We start from the raw sequence: 18025 nt of genomic DNA on the forward strand, positions 1-18025 counted from the left end.
CTTCCTATAAGCATCTCTAATGTGTTTATTTCCAAGCACTCTAGCAGCAGCGGCAGCTGCCTCCACCCCTGAGCTTTCATCGCCTGCTTTATTCCTTTCTTGGGTAATTATTATTAATTTAGGTTTTTACTACCCTGGGAGATTTAAAGCCTCAGAAAAAAATGGCCCACCTTTGGAGCTTGCTACAAATGCATGGAGATATGGATTTGTAAGTTAAGTGCCATCTGGAACTGGGGGAGGTAGAAGAAATACTCAAGAGTGATCAATCCCATCATTCTTCTAACTAAAGCTTGCATACCTTATCACGGCTACGATTTCGGCACACAACTTGCATATAATAAACAGGTAATTGGAAATTATCAGACCTTTCATCATGGTCGGACCACTGTCAGCAGCAAGTATGCAAATATCACCACCTATCTTTGGTTCTTGAAACCTTCTTGAGAAGGAGAGATAACATCAGGACAGAAAATTAATTGAACTACTTATTCTGCTAGCTTTTACAACATATCTCAGCTTCTCCAAGGTAAAAGAGTCCCTTACCTTTAAAAGAATTAGCTCAAGAGCACACGTTAGGTGGTTTTAATAAATGAACATGGTTATACTTAAAGCTCTCTTTAAGAGCTATTTTAAGAACTCTTCGCAACGGACCCCTCTCCCTATACTGTCCATACCCTTATTGCTTATTCCTGGGGATATGCCTGGTTTTCTTAATTTTACGCTTATACTTAGCAATCAGTTTCCCACATAGGCTGGGGATTTTGGATTAGTGTAGTACTGAATATTATATTCTGTACTACATCTTGGATAGGTTTGTAAATGAAACTCATTCTTGTCCCATAGGACGTGTGACTTTAAAACAAGTTGAGGAAGTTTAATGAACACGGTTTCAGGATTATCTCAGCATGCAGGTCATTTGATGCCAGCAAGTGGTGACAGAAACAGGTGGTTCGAAGACCATGCCAAGAATATACCAGGACATGAGGCGAAGTGTGCATCTGCCATGGTCACAAAGCCTGCAGGAGACTATTCTGTATATCGTTGATGAATGGTCTCCTGTTAAAGTTTATGTGTGGCTTTGGCTCTGCGGAGAGATTTAGATCACTTGTCCGTCCAAAACTGCTTGTTCCTTGGAAGACCACAGGACCCAAAAGACATAGCAGTCGTTCTCTTTAATGTCACACATATATAAACACCAATCTCCTACTCGTTGTAAGTTGTAGACCATGTGATTTTGTGCAAATTGGTGAAAAAAACATACCCGGCAGCACCAGTCAAAGCTGAAAATTAGATGCGAAGTCTGCTCCCTCCAGGATACAATCGTAACATCTTCCTACCCGTTTATGATATATGTCTCACTACTAGATACGGCCAGGCTTGGTCAGGAGTCCTCCCTTGGTACTTTCGATGTCTTATACTAATGCTTTAGTTCGGCCGTGTAAAGTGAAGAATACCGTGGGAAAGCACAGAAGATCACTAAGATCACCAGGCTTGTTTTCTTACTGTGAATGTCCTTGGTCTGTTCCTCTGGGATTACTTGCAAACCACATTTAAGACTCAATGGGCTTTTTCTTAAGATTGGTTACTGTCACCAAAACGTCTTTAAAATATCCTTAGGGGAGTCCTAAGGTCTGCTGTTATTATATTTATTAATGAAGGTAAATGTTGTTTGTTTTGATGACTCGGCTAGTTGGCGGGCCTTAGTCCTGCTTACCAACAGTGGTGTTTTTTATCAGATGCAATATTTAACCCCTTGTGTCTCTTGTTGGCAGCCTTACAAAGCAATAACCCTACAGGTTCCACCAGCATTGGATAGTCCCAAAAGAATTGCCCCCACCCCCTGTTTTCTCCAGGGAAGTAATCTGTTAATGTAAATCGAGTGATCAAATTATGTTCCCTTGTTTTATAGAATTAAATTTCTCTGCTAAATAGATTGCTTTTAACGTTTCTTTTGTCTGATAAATTGTAAGCCCCCCCCCTTAATTACGAGAAGGAAGAGCTCCCCTGTATTATCTCCTATTGTCTCATCGCACTTACACCATAATTAGAACATATTGTAGAGGGCTTGTTCAATGCTTGTGTAGTGACACGGACATCGATGCCTATGAGGTAATCAGGCCACACAGAATAAATGCACTTAGTGACAAAACTAATAGCCTAAAACATGGACAGGGGCTCAGCTGGTGCAAAGAAATTTATATTAGGAGAAAGAGCCGTAGACCGAGCCAAGACCCCCAGAAAGATATTCCCTTAGGAGCATGCAGCGTGACAAGGAAGATAGATATTATTAAGCCATATCGCTGAAGCACCAAATAAGCATGAATATATACGTTGTGTGTGTGCATGTATATAATAATGTAGATGGGTTAAGCCGTATTAGTCCAATAGACACAATGTAAAAAAATATTTTTTATTAAATATTATGCTAGTCCAATAAAAAAAGGTATCACCGCATACTCTGCAATACTCTGTTTTTTTGACATTGTATATATATATATATATATATATATATATACAATGAGCATGTAGTTTAGATGCCGGTGCCATTTAACATCTATAGTATAACAGTATCCTGCAGATGCAGTCAGTTATCCTGGTCATAGTGACTTTACACATTTTCCGTATCATATTCTATGTAGTTTTCGTACCATTCTTGCAGAACATAACTGAACCACTAAGAGGCACTCACGATATTGTTAAATCACACGGCTTCTGCCATGATTGTGAATTTGTCTTAGGAGAATCAACTTTATACGTTTTTTTTCTGAAAATTTTTTTTTTTAACACTGAAGATAAATTCTGTTTTACATGCAAATCCCGGAATACGGGTAAACACGGCTCAAATAGCATCGCCTGTTGCGTCGATTCGTAGCACATACTGTGTTCGAAATCTTGTTGGAGTGAATCAAATCTGTACAAGCAAAAACTCAACACAACCCACTCTTGTATGCATTCAGGATATAACACGTAAACAATTTATTTGAGGGCAACAATTTCTTTGAATGTTTCACCACTTTGTGACCCAAAAAACATTAAAGCTGGATCCTACAATGGTTCCTTTTGCTTCTGGTTTACATAATTCCAGCTAGCCCTACATATGATCTGTATTGCAAGGATATAAACGCGAACCCCCCCCCATTATGGAAACAGATGAAACCGCGTGTATAATACCTACTATACTACATAAATGTGTAGCTACAGATTTTCCCTTTTCCGCACCACATTTCGGGGTTTTAAACCCGAAGCTTTCTGTTGCTAGTAATATTGTATAATGTATTTTTAGCTTTCTTCCTTTTTTGGTGTATTTTGTACGGGTGGTAGAGGAGTGACACTAAAGAAGTGAACTTGCTGCACGCCTCTAACACTTCTAAGACGTTTATTAGAACCTTTTTATTCAACCCTTTGAACGATGATTAATTAAAGTTATTTAAGACTTCTACTACCAAATAATGTGGCAAACTTGTGGGTTCCGTCTGGAAGTCACCTGGTTGTGCGACTGTTGCGTTGGGACCCTTCCTTGCATTAAGAGGCGAGGACATTCCAGGTCATGCTTGGAGTCGGCAAACGGGAGCTAAAGCATATTAAAGCCCACGCGCTACGTGTCCTGCGTCTTGATAAAGAACTTCAGTTATCAACACTTTCTTCTCTCAGGCACCAAAATTTCACTCACACCTCTTTTTTCTCCCCTTATCTATCAATTCTGGCACAAGTTATTACTGTCAGACAGCTGATCAGCAGCTCCTATGTGACTTGAGTCTGTGAGATTTGCTCTCGACTTGAAAGCTACTGTTAAAACTGAATCGTCTTAACCCTTTCCGTATCCTTCTGCCACTCTTAATGGCCGCGTTTTAATATTCTTTGATCCCGTGAAGAGCGCGGTCCCATTGACCTCAATCTAGCAGGCTGTCCGGGTGGAATACACTGAGAATTCTTTATTATATGTGTCTTGCAACCAACAGACAATGGAGCTGCTTCATAGTCTGCAGAGATAGTATGAACGCATCGATGACTTGAACGGCAATGTATGCGTGTTTAATACATTACCCCACCGTGTGCTTACATATATTTGTGCTGTAAACCCAGTTTGCATAAACATCAATAAGAAAAGATTGTAAGTGGCAGTCACTCTGGGGAAAACCTAGCAGTCACGTGAGCTCTCTTTCTCTCTCCTCGGATTTATTTATGGGAATAACAATCAATAGGATGTGTCTGGGAAATACATTGGTGTTCATCTGTGAGTAGTGAAAGAAACAGCCCTTTTCTGTATTGAGGATACCAGTTGGACTGGAACCTCTCCTCACTTGACTAGTTAAATATTTCTACCGAATCATTTATCGGTGGGCCAGACTTGGTCAATGTTTGGTTTAGAGAAATGTAATCCACCAAATACTCCAATAATTACGGTACATGCTATACATGTTTCTCTATCTCTGCGTCCGTGTGTAGATATGTCATTTTACACGCATGAGCTCATCTATTCACCCTCCTGCCTCCTGGAAAAATGACGTTTCCACAAATCCTTTTTGCTTTGAGAATGTAATATCAAGTGGGTTTGTTGTTACTGTCTGTACCCTGTGTTTCCGTACTATGATAGCAGTGATACGGAGACCTGCAAATACCGAATTAACAGGAGGCGCGCGTAAGAAACCTTTTTTCAAGTATAATAACCTCCGCACTCTGTTGGTGGAAGTTATCTATATCCTCCCGCCTTGGAGCGCTCAGTTTTGACAGCAGCACTGGATATGAAAGGGTGCGTGCCTCTGGATTCATGCTTACAGATGAGTAGTAATGAGTTCCCTGGTGCTGCTGTTGTCTCCTCTCCATCGCTTCCTTCAGACCTCAACAAGCGAAGAATTAGGTTTTCCATATGACACGCCGATTCTTTGCTATCCTGGCATGAAAACATGCAGATTGGATGAAGCCATTAACTTAACGATTAGCGTGCCTTTTATACATCATTAAAGATGTACTAGAACCTATCGGTGGTATTTCCAGAGGCCATAATTACATATTTACTATTGGAATTACAGGTACTGCATGGCTGGTAATTAATATTGTCCTACACCTTGCTGTAGACAAAATATTCCTAAAATATATATGTGAGAACCATAGAACATGCTTTATTAGTGGGTAAAACATAATATCTCACTTATAGACTACGCTAGAAGAATTCATTGTAAATGTACGGATCAAGAGACAAAATGGTGCGTGTTACTGGAAATGCCTTCTTTGGGATTTCGTTAGGTCAGTCTCTTATTTAGGTGAACGTGTTCTATTTGTGAAAGTGAAAAGCGAATTAAAAAGGCAATGTTTATATTCATGAAGTTTGGTTTGTAAAGTCTCCAAGAGTCCGAGCATTAGATTTGCTAGCAATTTTCTCGCACGGTTTATAGATTGGATTATGAAATTTACTTATGCGGGGCAGATGTAGACTTTCTGTTTGGGTAAAGTTTATACTGATGCGTATTTATGTCTGACAGGGGTCGGGGAAGTTATTGTCTCTAATTTACAATATCTTACCCGTACCTTTTGTCGTTGGTAATATGGTTAGTGTGGTAATATGCTTGTATGTATAGATAGAAGCCAGACGGGTTGTGTGTGGCATTTTCCATCCAGGGAATTACCGACTAAAAGGTCTTTATAAATATATACCCTAAGTCCCAGGGTTTTGCCCCAATACGTGAATGGACAAATTGCCAGGGTCTATCATATTCTTTCGCAGTAGAAATTCTACAGATAAGAGAGCTAGATTCAGCTCTTCTTAACACTCATACAAGGTTTGTATGAGTGTATGTATAGGAGCACAGGATTTGTTTCTGGAAATCCATTTGGAGAAACATGGAGATATTTCTTTATCTTGCTAAGTTATGTTCTATTTATCTTTACTTTTAACTTGCATATGTATACGGCTCAGACAAGCACTCTGGACACTATACATCTTAGTATGGGGCATCTGCCAGGATATTCCAGTATATGGGTGGAAAAGTCCATGTCCTACTATAGTCTATATACCGGTAGCCTGAGATAGATCCATAAACACGTGGAGCCACCCTGAATGTCATTGATACTGGTGTTTATTTGCTTGTTAATATCGTTATTCTCCTTGGGGACCAGGGTAGCTGATGCTATAACATATGTTCTGTCTTCTTGTTTGATACCATAATTAGAATTTCATAAACTAAATAAACTTCAAGTTAAAAGATATATTCCTTGTCGACTGCTAAAATAAATGCAACCTTGAAAAGCCAGGATTTTGGACCTCTGCATAAATTGAAGGTTATTAATATCAGTGGATTCTGATAGATCACATAAACAAATCTAGCGGAGGGGTATTGGAAAAGTGAGAGAAAGAAAAAAGCATTGTGTGGGTCATTTAACAATGTTTAGCCCATCTGTTCTGCCTCCTTTGTTACTTGTTACAATAGCAAAATTTGCTAGACAATGATAATAATAATATTGATTTTCGTGATGGGTTGCACTGTGCTCTTCCTCTTATAAGAGATCCAGCAATCGCGGTCTGATGGAATGATTAAGTCTTTGCGATGAATTCTAATATAGACACAGGAACTACGCTGACACGGATACTAAGAGCCCACTGGCTTGCAGCATTTCGAGACGGTAAACGATTGTTAGTGTGAAAAACAAATGTTCTGGTGAGTTGAAGTTGCGTGCGGATGCCGGTGTTCGGAGCTCGCTATATTTGCATGGTACACGCTCTCATGCCGGCGTGGCTGGAGCGCGGTGTGTGAGCGTGCTGGTGAAGCGGTGGCCCCCCGCCCCTGTCACATAGCTGCTCAGCCCCCTCCCCTCCTTTGCTTTTGTGTGCACATGCAAGGACCCTGAGGAGGTTGCGAAGAGAATTCCCCAAAGCATTTATTCTTTGTCTGTAGCCGCCTGTCAGACTCTCTTTTGCTTCTGTCTTCTACATCTTACTATCGGACGGAGAAGGAACACTCTGACAAGCAGGGGGTAAGAGCTTCTTTCCAGAATACGGAGTCCCAGAACACGATCGGTACTGGAGCGAGACACAAGTGGACCTGTCAGCCTACAGAAATCCAGTTGCTCTTTTGGAATTTTGGGAAACTTCTTCCGTTTTTTATAATAGGGATTAAGTGAATTTTCAAGGGAACTTAAAGTGTGAAGACGTACGGTAGTATGGAAGCATCCAGATGACGGTGAGGTAGCACTGCAGGTGAGACTATTTACCTTCACGCAAACTTGCCTGTGTGTTCACATCCGAGTGCCGTTCGTGGGCTTGCTTTGGGCTCGGTCATACGAGACCCTGAAGAGACTCCAGCTATCTGCCAACCCTCCCCCTACTACAGATTGCTCCTCATAGCATTTCTGCCTATATTTTCTGTGTCTGGCTATCTGATGAATGGGTGAGCGTTCTATATAAGGACCTGCTTTTGATGAGCGCCTGGAGTCTGAACTTCCTCTTCACCCTATGAAGGTTGAATTCTGTGGTGGTTGTTAAGCTGCCTGGGAAGACCACTGAAGAACGCAGTGACGGAACTGGATCTGCTGGTGTTAAAAAAAGAAGAGGGGGTGATACCGATAGAGGGGGTGGACAGCTCTGCCTGTGTAAGGAGAAGAGGAAAGCAGGGGCACTGAGCGGAATGTAAAAGTATATACCTCTGGATGCTACTTTTGTGTATTGCTGAAGACAAAGTAATAGGAAGTCGGTTAGGAAGCATAAGAAGGACCAGCAAAGAACTTTAATCATAACAAAAGCTTTTAATGATCTCTGGCATCTTGGCATGTGGGACGTTTAAGCCTTAATGCAGGTGCTGTTATATTTAAGAGAACAAAGAAAAATCTGACTACCACAACCTGAGCTTGAGGTTCCTAACATTTTCCTATTATTTCTGGTGTCTGCCCCATTTGGGTTTTAGTATAAAGCATTTAAGGAGCATAATGAATTTTACAACAGGACTTCCCTTGGCATTTGAAGGGAATATGGGCTTATTCATCTTTGTTACCATGTATCCTTACTGATTCCGAGGATCTTTACGGAATGTGGCATTGCCTGGATATCCAGCGCTAATTTGGATGTACAGTGTTCTGTGGAATGGGCTGCATGAGTTTGTGAATCCCCTGTACTTTGGACTCTACAAACACGCTACAAAAGCACTCCTCTTGATCACAGGTGGCCTTACTCACGCTGGCTTGGTCTGAGTATACTATGGTGTCCTAACTGCAAGAGAAATAACTTTGTGACCACAGAAGGGGTTTTAGATGCCCTCTCCACCCTCATTGTCAATAAATAATCTGGATGGAATATAAAGCTGGTTTGTGGAGAATATAGACGGACCTCGCAACGCTTTTGCCATGACTGGCTGCCACTACCCTGCTCCAGCCGTTGAGCGGGACCGAATTTATCATCATAAAGTCTCCCTGGTTGTACGCTATTTTATGATCCCTTGTAACATATGCCTGATCCTGCTTGCCACCTCCACGCTCGGATTTGCCGTCCTTCTTTTCCTCAATAACTGTAGGTGTGGCCAGTTCAAGAGCCCTTTTACCCCTCTGTTTAGATGCTAAGCATTGTATAGTAGACGTACGTCAGGGATTTAGTGTGGACAATACACCAGGGTCAGAGATTTCAATGTTCATTCATAAGCTGCTTGCTGGAAGTGATTTGTGTGTATAGATGCTTGCTTCTCATAACCATAGGTTTTTTTCTGTGGTGGGATTTGAGGTTCTACATGGGAGGTGCTTCCTCATGGTTTACTGACCTAGTTTTTTTCCGAGCCCAACGTGGCAAAAGATCTTGGAGGTATTCAATTAATTGAATGATCGTTTGCCCTCTCGCTGCCGAGATAGACCTTTAATCTGTGAGGGACAGATCTCTACGAGCCCATTTAAAGTGTATATGGATCCACACTAAACATCTCAAGAAGAAGCTTGATTCTGTTGACAGGCAATTCCTATAATCACTGTTTCTTTATATAGAACTCTTAAAAATGTAGATGTTTCAGTCAAAAGTTTTAGCATTAGCTGTAAGCACTGCAGAAATCCAATCTTTTTGTGTTTCATTTAGTTTGAAAAATAATTGTCAGACTCAATGACAAAAGCCCATATTTCAATAGAATCATTTTCATGAGCTACGTAAATTCACGTTTTCACCATTACCCAGGAGCCAAGTACATTAATAACGATTCCACCATTTCTTCTCATTTCTGTGAATGAAGTAAGCATATAGCATATATTATATTCGTTTACTGCAGCCTCACCAAAGTGAAACCAGAAGAACCACTGATTCCTGATTAAGAAATGCTTTATTTTTAAGGCTTAGAATTAACATATTTATGTCTTTGCATCATAAAAAAACTAATATTTGGGATATTACGGCTCTTAAATAGATTTATCTACGTTTATGAAATCTTAGATTCCCAAACTTTTTATAACATGCTAATACCTTTAAGAAATTATAGTGACCTTTTTTCCTTTAAAAATGCAACTATTAATAATACAAGGATGACGGTGCGCTGGCACCCAGCCTAGATCAACTCCCCTCTCCTCCGATAGCAGCTTTAAACATGTCTCTTTATAACCAATAATATTTGCAGGCTTGTATGCCTATAAATTCTCATAATATGCAAATGTTTTTCTCCGCTGCCATAAACGGGATATGTCTAAGTAAAACTGATTAAAGCAGCAGCCTGTCGTAATGTTTCCATTTTTTTCACAGTGGGGTAGAGCGTAGTTCAGTTAGCATTAACAAAGGTTTTAATGAAAAATGGAATGGTTGGAAAAGCTGTTTTTTATTTCTTTGCTTTACCGAGCATAGACTTTGCCGGCCGTCTCTTGCGTGTACTGGCTCATATTAAGTAGTACTCATGGTAACACCACTCACGCTGGGTTATTTTGCTGTGGTAGGGTAGTATTTTCTTAGCATAAGGCGTTCCTGAACCAAATTGTGGTCCTGAGAGTAACATGGAGTCATTTGAAAACTTTTTTTTTTATTTCTTAAGCAAGGCATGATTTCTTTTGTTGCACAATCTTGTAAACTTCCTTAGGATAGTCCCATACGTCTTCGGCAGAACTGAATATTAACCTTTTGCTACTAAATCTCTTCCTGAGCCTACAAGCATTGTACAAATGTTGGGCCCCCAAATGGTTAACGCAATAATGATTTTGATAGTATTGCTACTCAGGCCAGATTGTGTAAATTGCGTGTGTATGTGGGAGAGATATTGCTTTATACAATAGTAAACGTACATGGATATTGACCTACTGTTGGCTCCTTGAGTTTGGCATTTCTGCACCCTTGCTCCATGTTTAGTAGCACTCACATAGTACTTAGGGACTTAAATTTAGGATATCCAACATGTGCCTTTACAAGCAGAGAATGCAGAAAAGAATGTGTAACAAATGGGTACACTGAGCGGCCGTCCGCAGGATGGACCCTGGTATGTGTACAGAGGCATTCCTTGGAGAGGTGGGATAGAGTTCCAATCTAATTCTTCTTTAAGTAGCTGGCAACACTAAGCACTTTTCTGAAGCATGAACCAACAACTTCATGGGGTTTTCTTTAATTTAAATAGTAGGCACAGTGGTTCTAATTCTTAGTGTTGAGGGATATTATGAAAATGTAGTGAGCTTATACTGTTGGTTGCATCCTTTGTTCTAGCATATTAACCAGAAACCTGCTCTAATACTATTTTTATTTGTTATTTTTTTCAGATAAACCTGGCAGCCATTTCCCAAGCCCACAGCCAACCCTACAGGATGGTAAGTACAATGGGGAAAACTCAGTGTTTCAGGGGTTGTTAAAAATGCCTTCATATGGCATATATATATACGAGACATGACTGCACTCAAGATCTTGAGAAGATAAATGTTCCATGCTAATTTAATTCCATTACAGCATTGGTGCGAAGGGTCCACCAGATGGTTGGATGATTGATGAGTTTGCCTTACTGTATTATAAGCCTAGGGGGACAGATATGGGCAACAAGTTAGCTGCCTTAAATTTGATGAGTCTTTATTGATTTATTGCTTTTTTTTTCCTCTTTAAAAGGTAAACATTCTAGATTCCGTTACTCTTTGCCTTCTTGCCACTTGTATCAAGAGAATCTTTCCAGTTCTTCCTGAGGCTTTTATTTCATTTCTTTCACTCGCCCTAGAACATGAAAAATGACTCTGAGCAGTCACTATCATGTTTCAATCTGTTCGATGCATGTTCGTAAGCAGAAGTAGTGATGTATATATTCTTTAGGCAGAATTAAAGTCTCACCCAAAACATGAATGACTTTTGATGGTTTGGATCACCTGGGGGTAGCATTAGTGGTGGATTCTGCCAATTATTCGAGGTAAACTCATAGTAAATGATGTATCCCCTCTGAATTAGCTAATGCTTTTTTTAGAGCAGCGATAGGTTGAGTACAGTCAGCTTGTTTATAGACGCTCCCTAGTGGCTGTCTCTGACTTTATTTTGCTTGTATACTCAGATGCTCCCCCGAGAGATATTACGATTCCGGCTTTTTGGGATAATTTGAAGTCTGTATTGTTATTGTTTCTGCTAGTGCTGACAAATCTCATTCCAGGTTTTAACGTTTTTAGGGAAAGAAATATTTTACGTGATTTTCTGAACTAAAATATAACACCTAAAAATTCTGCCGAGCACCTCCTTTGTGGTGGATGGGGATAAGAAAAATATCTGTGCCACAGCTCTTGAAATAAACATAAAGTGCATCAATGATCTCAATATAGGTTTAAAGGGACAATATGTCCCTGCCCAGAGTGAACACTGCTATCTCTTACTGCAGTAGAAGGAACCCTTGATTTCTGTATGTGGGTTCAGTTGGTTCTTGCAAGAACCATATTTATGCCTTCCATATGTCTACATACTGCTTCAAGACACCCAATTATCTACACAAGTGTTCTTAAGACATCCATAAATTATTAGACTAAAGCATTTCTTTTCAACATGTCCAAGCTAATTAGTGGCACAGGAGCCACCAGTTGTTTTGAAAGCCAAACAATGTTTTATTCAGGATAGCGTGGAACATGCAACGTGTAAAATGTATCACCACAACAGAAAAGAAATTCCCACAACTTATCATTCTAAAAAAAATATAGTGATTAATAAAAATGTACAAGACAGACTAGAGTTTTCTATTTCAGGTTGCTTCGGGTCCTATCCTATCAGTGTTTTATTTTTTTTTCTAATTATGAAACAATCGGTAAATTAAAATGACTGTATGTGTCATTGAGCAGATTTTAGTTCTCTGCGCTTAATGAAGGATTGAGAAAACTGCTAATTTTGCATGCATGCCCCCAAAATGCCCTTTTTGTTGACTAACTAGGCTTTAAATGAGAATTTTTAGCTCTGAATTAAAATTTACCATCACTTCTTAGCCTGACACATGAAGCGTGAATAACGTTATATATTTGCTCACTGCTATGCACAGGGCATGTAACATACATTAGCGGAAAATTACAATATTTGGAGAAAAAAAAGTAATTTTTTAAGCATACTGAGCCCTCTTTATTGGAAACATCATTGCGTAGCATCCGACTTTTGTAATTAAAGGATTCCATCACTTAGTGTTATAGCTTCCCTCTGCTGCTAAATGAGTTTGAAAATTCATTGCAATCTTGATTATTAGAGCTGCCGGTATGGTACAGAGCTACTATTCCACGCGTATTATAATCTATGTTCTGGGCATGTTTAAAGCAATCTCAGATTTCGAATGTTTGGTACTGTTCGTTCTCTTAATAGTTGTTTTTTCAGGTTAATGAAGAGTGCAGGACACCTGGATTATTTGAATATGTGGACAATTTGTTAGAAGTGTTTGTGTTGATGGTTCAGGATGAGATTAGAAATGGTGTTTTACCCAAAAGCCTACACACAATCGAGTGTCCTAATGGCCTCTGTATATAATATAAGTATGGGATAACTTGTATCTCAATAAGTTTATCACAGACAAAACAGGAACATATTCTTGCTACTGTGCATGTTTGTTTACTAAACAACATCGTGATTGATCTCTGCTCTAAACTGGTGGTCAGTAAAATTGCTGACTAAGCAAGTATTTGTCTGCCAGATCTATCCTTTTCACTAAAGGCGGGTATATCACATGATTATTTTTGAATAATTCCATTAATTAATCAAAATAATTGTGACCTATAATTGACTTTTTGCAGTCAGTTTTACAATTCTTTCTATGTCCTACCGAAGCTTATGTATAAAGTGGTTCTAGCAGTTCTTGGCCAGCTGGACCCATCTACAACAAAAGACGAATCCTTGCAAGCATCTCTACAGGTGCTCACAAGGGTCATAATACTGGGAATTTGAGTTGGCTCCGTTCAGGCTTGTGTTTCTCTTTTCACAAGCTGCGGTCATGCAAGCCATTGGGTTCAAGCCTGGCTGAAGCCAACAGCAGCTTGCCCAGCTACTAGCATTTAAGTGCAAAGTGTGAAAATGGAGCATTCGGCAGGGATATCCGACTTGTTGCTACTGGAGACCACACCGCTTATCACTTTGCACCAGAATTGCTGCTAATACCTGTGAGCATGAACTATTGGGACCCAAAAATGAGAATGGATTTTAGTAGTGAGGCAAGTCACTAGAATATTGGTGGTATTATTTTACATAATGCTGATGGAAAACACAAACTACGGTACTCTGTTGCATTAAAACCATGGTGACCCCTCACACACAAAAAAAATTGTAAGTATCCCTGGTTAAAAGGGCGATCTGGTCAACATACACCTTGTAACATATAGGGGAACATGTAGCGGAATGAAGAGGGGCAGGGGACAGTGACCTAGAATAGGGGATTCAAATATGTCACCCTCTGAGGATGGCAGGGGTTAACAGCCGTGATATAAAATAAATGCTGTTTGCATGTGTGGCATTAAAATTACATCTCAGCAGGTGGAATTTAGGTGCCTCTATTAACGGATTTATTTAAATTGGTTCTGTGTGGTTGTTCACGCATTAAGTAGCACCTGTCTTGCATTAGCATCCAATTGTGTGTAATCTCAACACTTGTTCTTAATTTAAGTAAGTTTTCTTAAATGCGTTACTGCTTGGACCAGGTGGGTATTTAATGACAGTGTAAGAATGCAGGATTTTCACCGCGGATATAGATGAACTGTGACAGTATTCACAGCTCAGTTTTATATCACGGGACCGTAAACAGTGAAGAGAAAAAGAATGAAGAGAATTTTTTTGCTTGAAATCTCCATTGATACGGATTTCTGCCGCCTTCTCGGTATCAAAACGTTCCACAGGCTACCCTTACAAAGTCTGATTGAGTTGTACATTGAACATATTTAACCCATTAAGGGTTAAAAATGGCTATCTGGCATCTCTTACTTAATAGTCTAAAACATCAACAGCTATGGAATTTGATTTAACAATACAATATTGTTTTTATCAAGGACTTATTAAAGCCCGGACTATGAGGGCATTGAAAGATGCACGGAATATACATATAACAATGACCTAAATAGAAGTCAAGACCATGGACTGCATGAGGTTTAAGAGTAGACGAGCCGGATGGTTCTTATTTGCCGTCATATTGTATGATCCTTTGTTTCTGTGTTAAACCTCCCCTGTCTTCATAGGAATGTCAGCAAATACCCACTCCATGAGGTCATGAATTCTCCTTGAAACTCGAAAGCTTGGTAATTAGCAACCGTGCTAAGAGCTTCTAGGGCAAATTGGGACAGTTCGCAGCCATGGCGTTCTTTTCGTATAACTGACTAGGATTTACCCCCACAAGCCTGAGGATTAAGGTTCACGTCTAGTTGCAGGAGCTAAAAGGGGTGCAACACAGCTACCATTTAAACCCGAAATATATGCCCCCATCCTATTCGAGAAAACGAATGACAGCTCCAGCCTCTGAGCTCTGGATCATTTGTTATGCATGGTGGCACCGACACTCATAAAATCTGGATATGAATATTTGCATACATTGGGGAATCAGATAGCATACATTATCCTTAGCTGCCAAACAGTATTGCAGCTCCTAACTAAATCTCATCATAAACTCATTGATAACAAAATTAATTTCATTGGGGCATCACTAATACTATTTTTACTGCGACCACATTTCAGCGCTTCCAGAAAAGCCCAAATCACACCCTTGGTGTGTAATAACACTCAGCACCACACAGCCTTTTGTGATCTACTGTCTTAATATTAACGTCCAAAGCTTTTAATTTCTTCTATCAGGTTTTATTGAGTCTGGGCGAGAATGAAATGTGCTGCCCATACCAGTCAAATAACAAGTAGGTAATTTGGCAAACACGTGCGCATTAAAAGTCAGCATTTAGTCTATTATCTGATGCAGCTCATCTTAATGCTTTGAATTGTCTCATCTGTCCTCACCTACAAGAAAGTCTTCATAATCTACGTTCAAATGTAAATTTTATAGCTGCATGCTTGTTTAAAGCTGCTATAACCGCAGAATTATATATGAAGTTATGATATATCTGGCACCCATCCGTTTTCTTAATTATTTTTCAGCGGGGGGGGGGTGAATTGTGTTGAGCAGGGCTGGGCAGATCCAGGTAGGTTTCGTTTAATTTAGGTGCTTGAAATCAAATAGCCAGCTTGATTCTTCAAAAGCCACAAAGGGATGTATCTGTCCTTAACAATATGAAATAACACAAAGATTTTGCATCAGCAATAAAACTGTAAGAGCTGCGGTTACTGGACTTCTGTGAATTGGGGTCCAGCTCCAGATTTAGGGGAAAAAGAAGAAATCTGCATATATTTAAACATATGCACACACATATACAGTATATGAACAAAAGTATTGGGAGACCTGACCATTGCACCAACACGGACTTTGATGACATTGCATCCTAAATACATAGACATTAATATGTAATTGATCCCCTTTTGCAGCTATTATCCAAAATGTCTTGATATGGTGAAGGGGACGTACCAAGACATTTTGGACAATGCTCTGCTTCCAACTTTTTGGGAACAGTTTGGGGAAGACCCTTTTCTATTCTAGCATGACTGTGCCCCAGAGCACAAAGCAAGGTCCGTAAAGACATGGGTGGATGAGTTTGGTGTGGAAGAACTTGACCGGTCGCTCTGACCTCAACCCCATGAAACACCTTTGGGATGAACTGGGACGGAGATTGTGAGCCAGGTCTTCGTCCAACATCAGTGACTGACCTCACAAAAATGCTCTACTGAGCATGAATGGGCAAAAATTCCCACAGAAACCCTTTAAAATCTTCTGGAAAGGCTTTCCAGAAGAGTGGAAACTGTTTTAGCTGCAAAGAGGGGATCAACTACATATTAATGTCTATGTATTCAGAATGCAATGTCATCAAAGTCCCTGTTGATGTAATGGATAGCTGTCCCAAAACTCTTATTTCCATATACTGTATATGTGCAAAAGTTTTAGGCAGATGTGAAAAAAATGCCATAAAGCAAGAAGGCTTTTGAAAATAGACATGTTAATAGTTTAGTGTTATCATTTAACAACATGCAAACTGAGTGAATAGAAGAAAACCCTAAATCTATAAACATGTCTCTTTTTAAAAGTATTCTTACTCTACAGTATTTTTTCAAACCTGTCTAAAACGTTTGCACAGTACTATATATGTATGTATGTTTGTATGTGTATATATATATATACCGTATTTGCTCGATTATAAAACAAGGTTTTTTTCAGAGCAAATGCTCTGAAAAATACCCCTTGTCTTCTAATCGGGGTCGTCTTCTAATCAGACCTCAAATAGAGGTCTGATTATGAGACTAAGATCCAGATCCCCCGCACCGCTGCAGGGGACCTGGATCCTCCTGTCTCCCCCCCCCCCACACACACACTTCCGAGAACTCTGATCTATGACAGCCGGGGAAGGTATCCGCGACGGACGCAGACAAACCCCCGCTGCCAACTCCACCTTCTTCCGGCTGCAGCGGAAGGAGACGTCAACCCGCTGCCCCGGCAATACAGCAGGAAATTGGAAGCACCGGTAAGTGTGTGTGCGTGTGTGTGTTAAATGGGGGCATAGGGCATTTCTGGAATGCCTTATACCCCTATATGCCACTCTGGCACTTAGGGGGTTAAAAGGCATATTATGGGGCAGAGTGGCATATAGGGAGGTATAAGGCATTTCATGAGGCAGAGTGGCGTTAAGGGGGCATTCTGCCTCCTGAAATGCCTTATACCTCCCTATATGCCACTCTGCCCCATAATATGCCTTTTAACCCCCTAAATGCCAGAGTGGCATATAGGGGTATAAGGCATTTCTGGAGGCAGAGTGCTCTATACAATGCCTTTTAACTCCCTTAATGCCACTCTGCCTCCTGGAATGCCTTATACCTCCCTATATGCCACTCTGCCCCATAATATGCATTTTAACCCCCTAAATGCCAGAATGGGATATAGGGGTATAAGGCATTTCTGGAGGCAGAGTGGCACATAGGGGGTCAAAAGGCATACCATGGGGCACAGTGGCATATAGAGGGTTAAAAGGCATATCATGGGCCACAGTGCCATATTGGTGTGGCAAGCCTGGGGGCAGATGTGCGTAACTGGGGGACAGGTTGAAAAATACAAGGAAATAAAAACAAAAAAAATATTTGTCTCAATCATAGCTTTTATTTTAAAAAATAGTTTACATGAATTAACATTTACTGGTAAAACTTTTTTCGTTTAGGGTCGTCTTATATTCAGGCTTTTTCTTTTTTTCCTAAGTTAATATTCAGATTTTGGGGGGGTCGTCTTATAATCAGGGTCGTCTTATAATCGAGCAACTACGGTATATATGTGTATATATATATATATATATAATCTTATACCACTGCAGTATTGAAGAGAGCAAAAGCGAAAGCATTGTGAATTTCAGCCAATCTCCAAAAGTGTCAGAATATTCACCAGAAACAGAAGGCTTGACAATCCGGTGTGACGGCCTCATTAATTAGGAATAATGCCGCTTTTATAAACAAACAAGGTAGATGCCTAGAAAACTTCTCTCTTCTCCGACAAAACATTGATTTATGAAATGGCAGCTTGGGTGCCCCTCCCAGATTGGGTAG

The 18025-nt window shown here is 40.1% G+C and overlaps 1 protein-coding gene across 1 annotated transcript in view; it reads left to right on the top strand.

Moving 5' to 3' along the window:
- Window positions 1-18025, top strand: part of LOC149297957 (agrin-like) — a 180292-nt gene that overhangs the window by 61730 nt on the left and 100537 nt on the right. Inside the window, exon 3 of the mRNA XM_089487830.1 lies at window positions 10690-10737. Coding sequence (XP_089343956.1) covers window positions 10690-10737 — 48 coding nt within the window. The remainder of the gene's footprint in view (window positions 1-10689; window positions 10738-18025) is intronic.

This window comes from Sceloporus occidentalis, unplaced genomic scaffold (assembly GCF_023333645.1).
Source record: "Sceloporus occidentalis isolate IW3139 unplaced genomic scaffold, rSceOcc1.0.p SCAF_35, whole genome shotgun sequence".
In the NCBI taxonomy this organism is placed as follows: domain Eukaryota; kingdom Metazoa; phylum Chordata; class Lepidosauria; order Squamata; family Phrynosomatidae; genus Sceloporus; species Sceloporus occidentalis.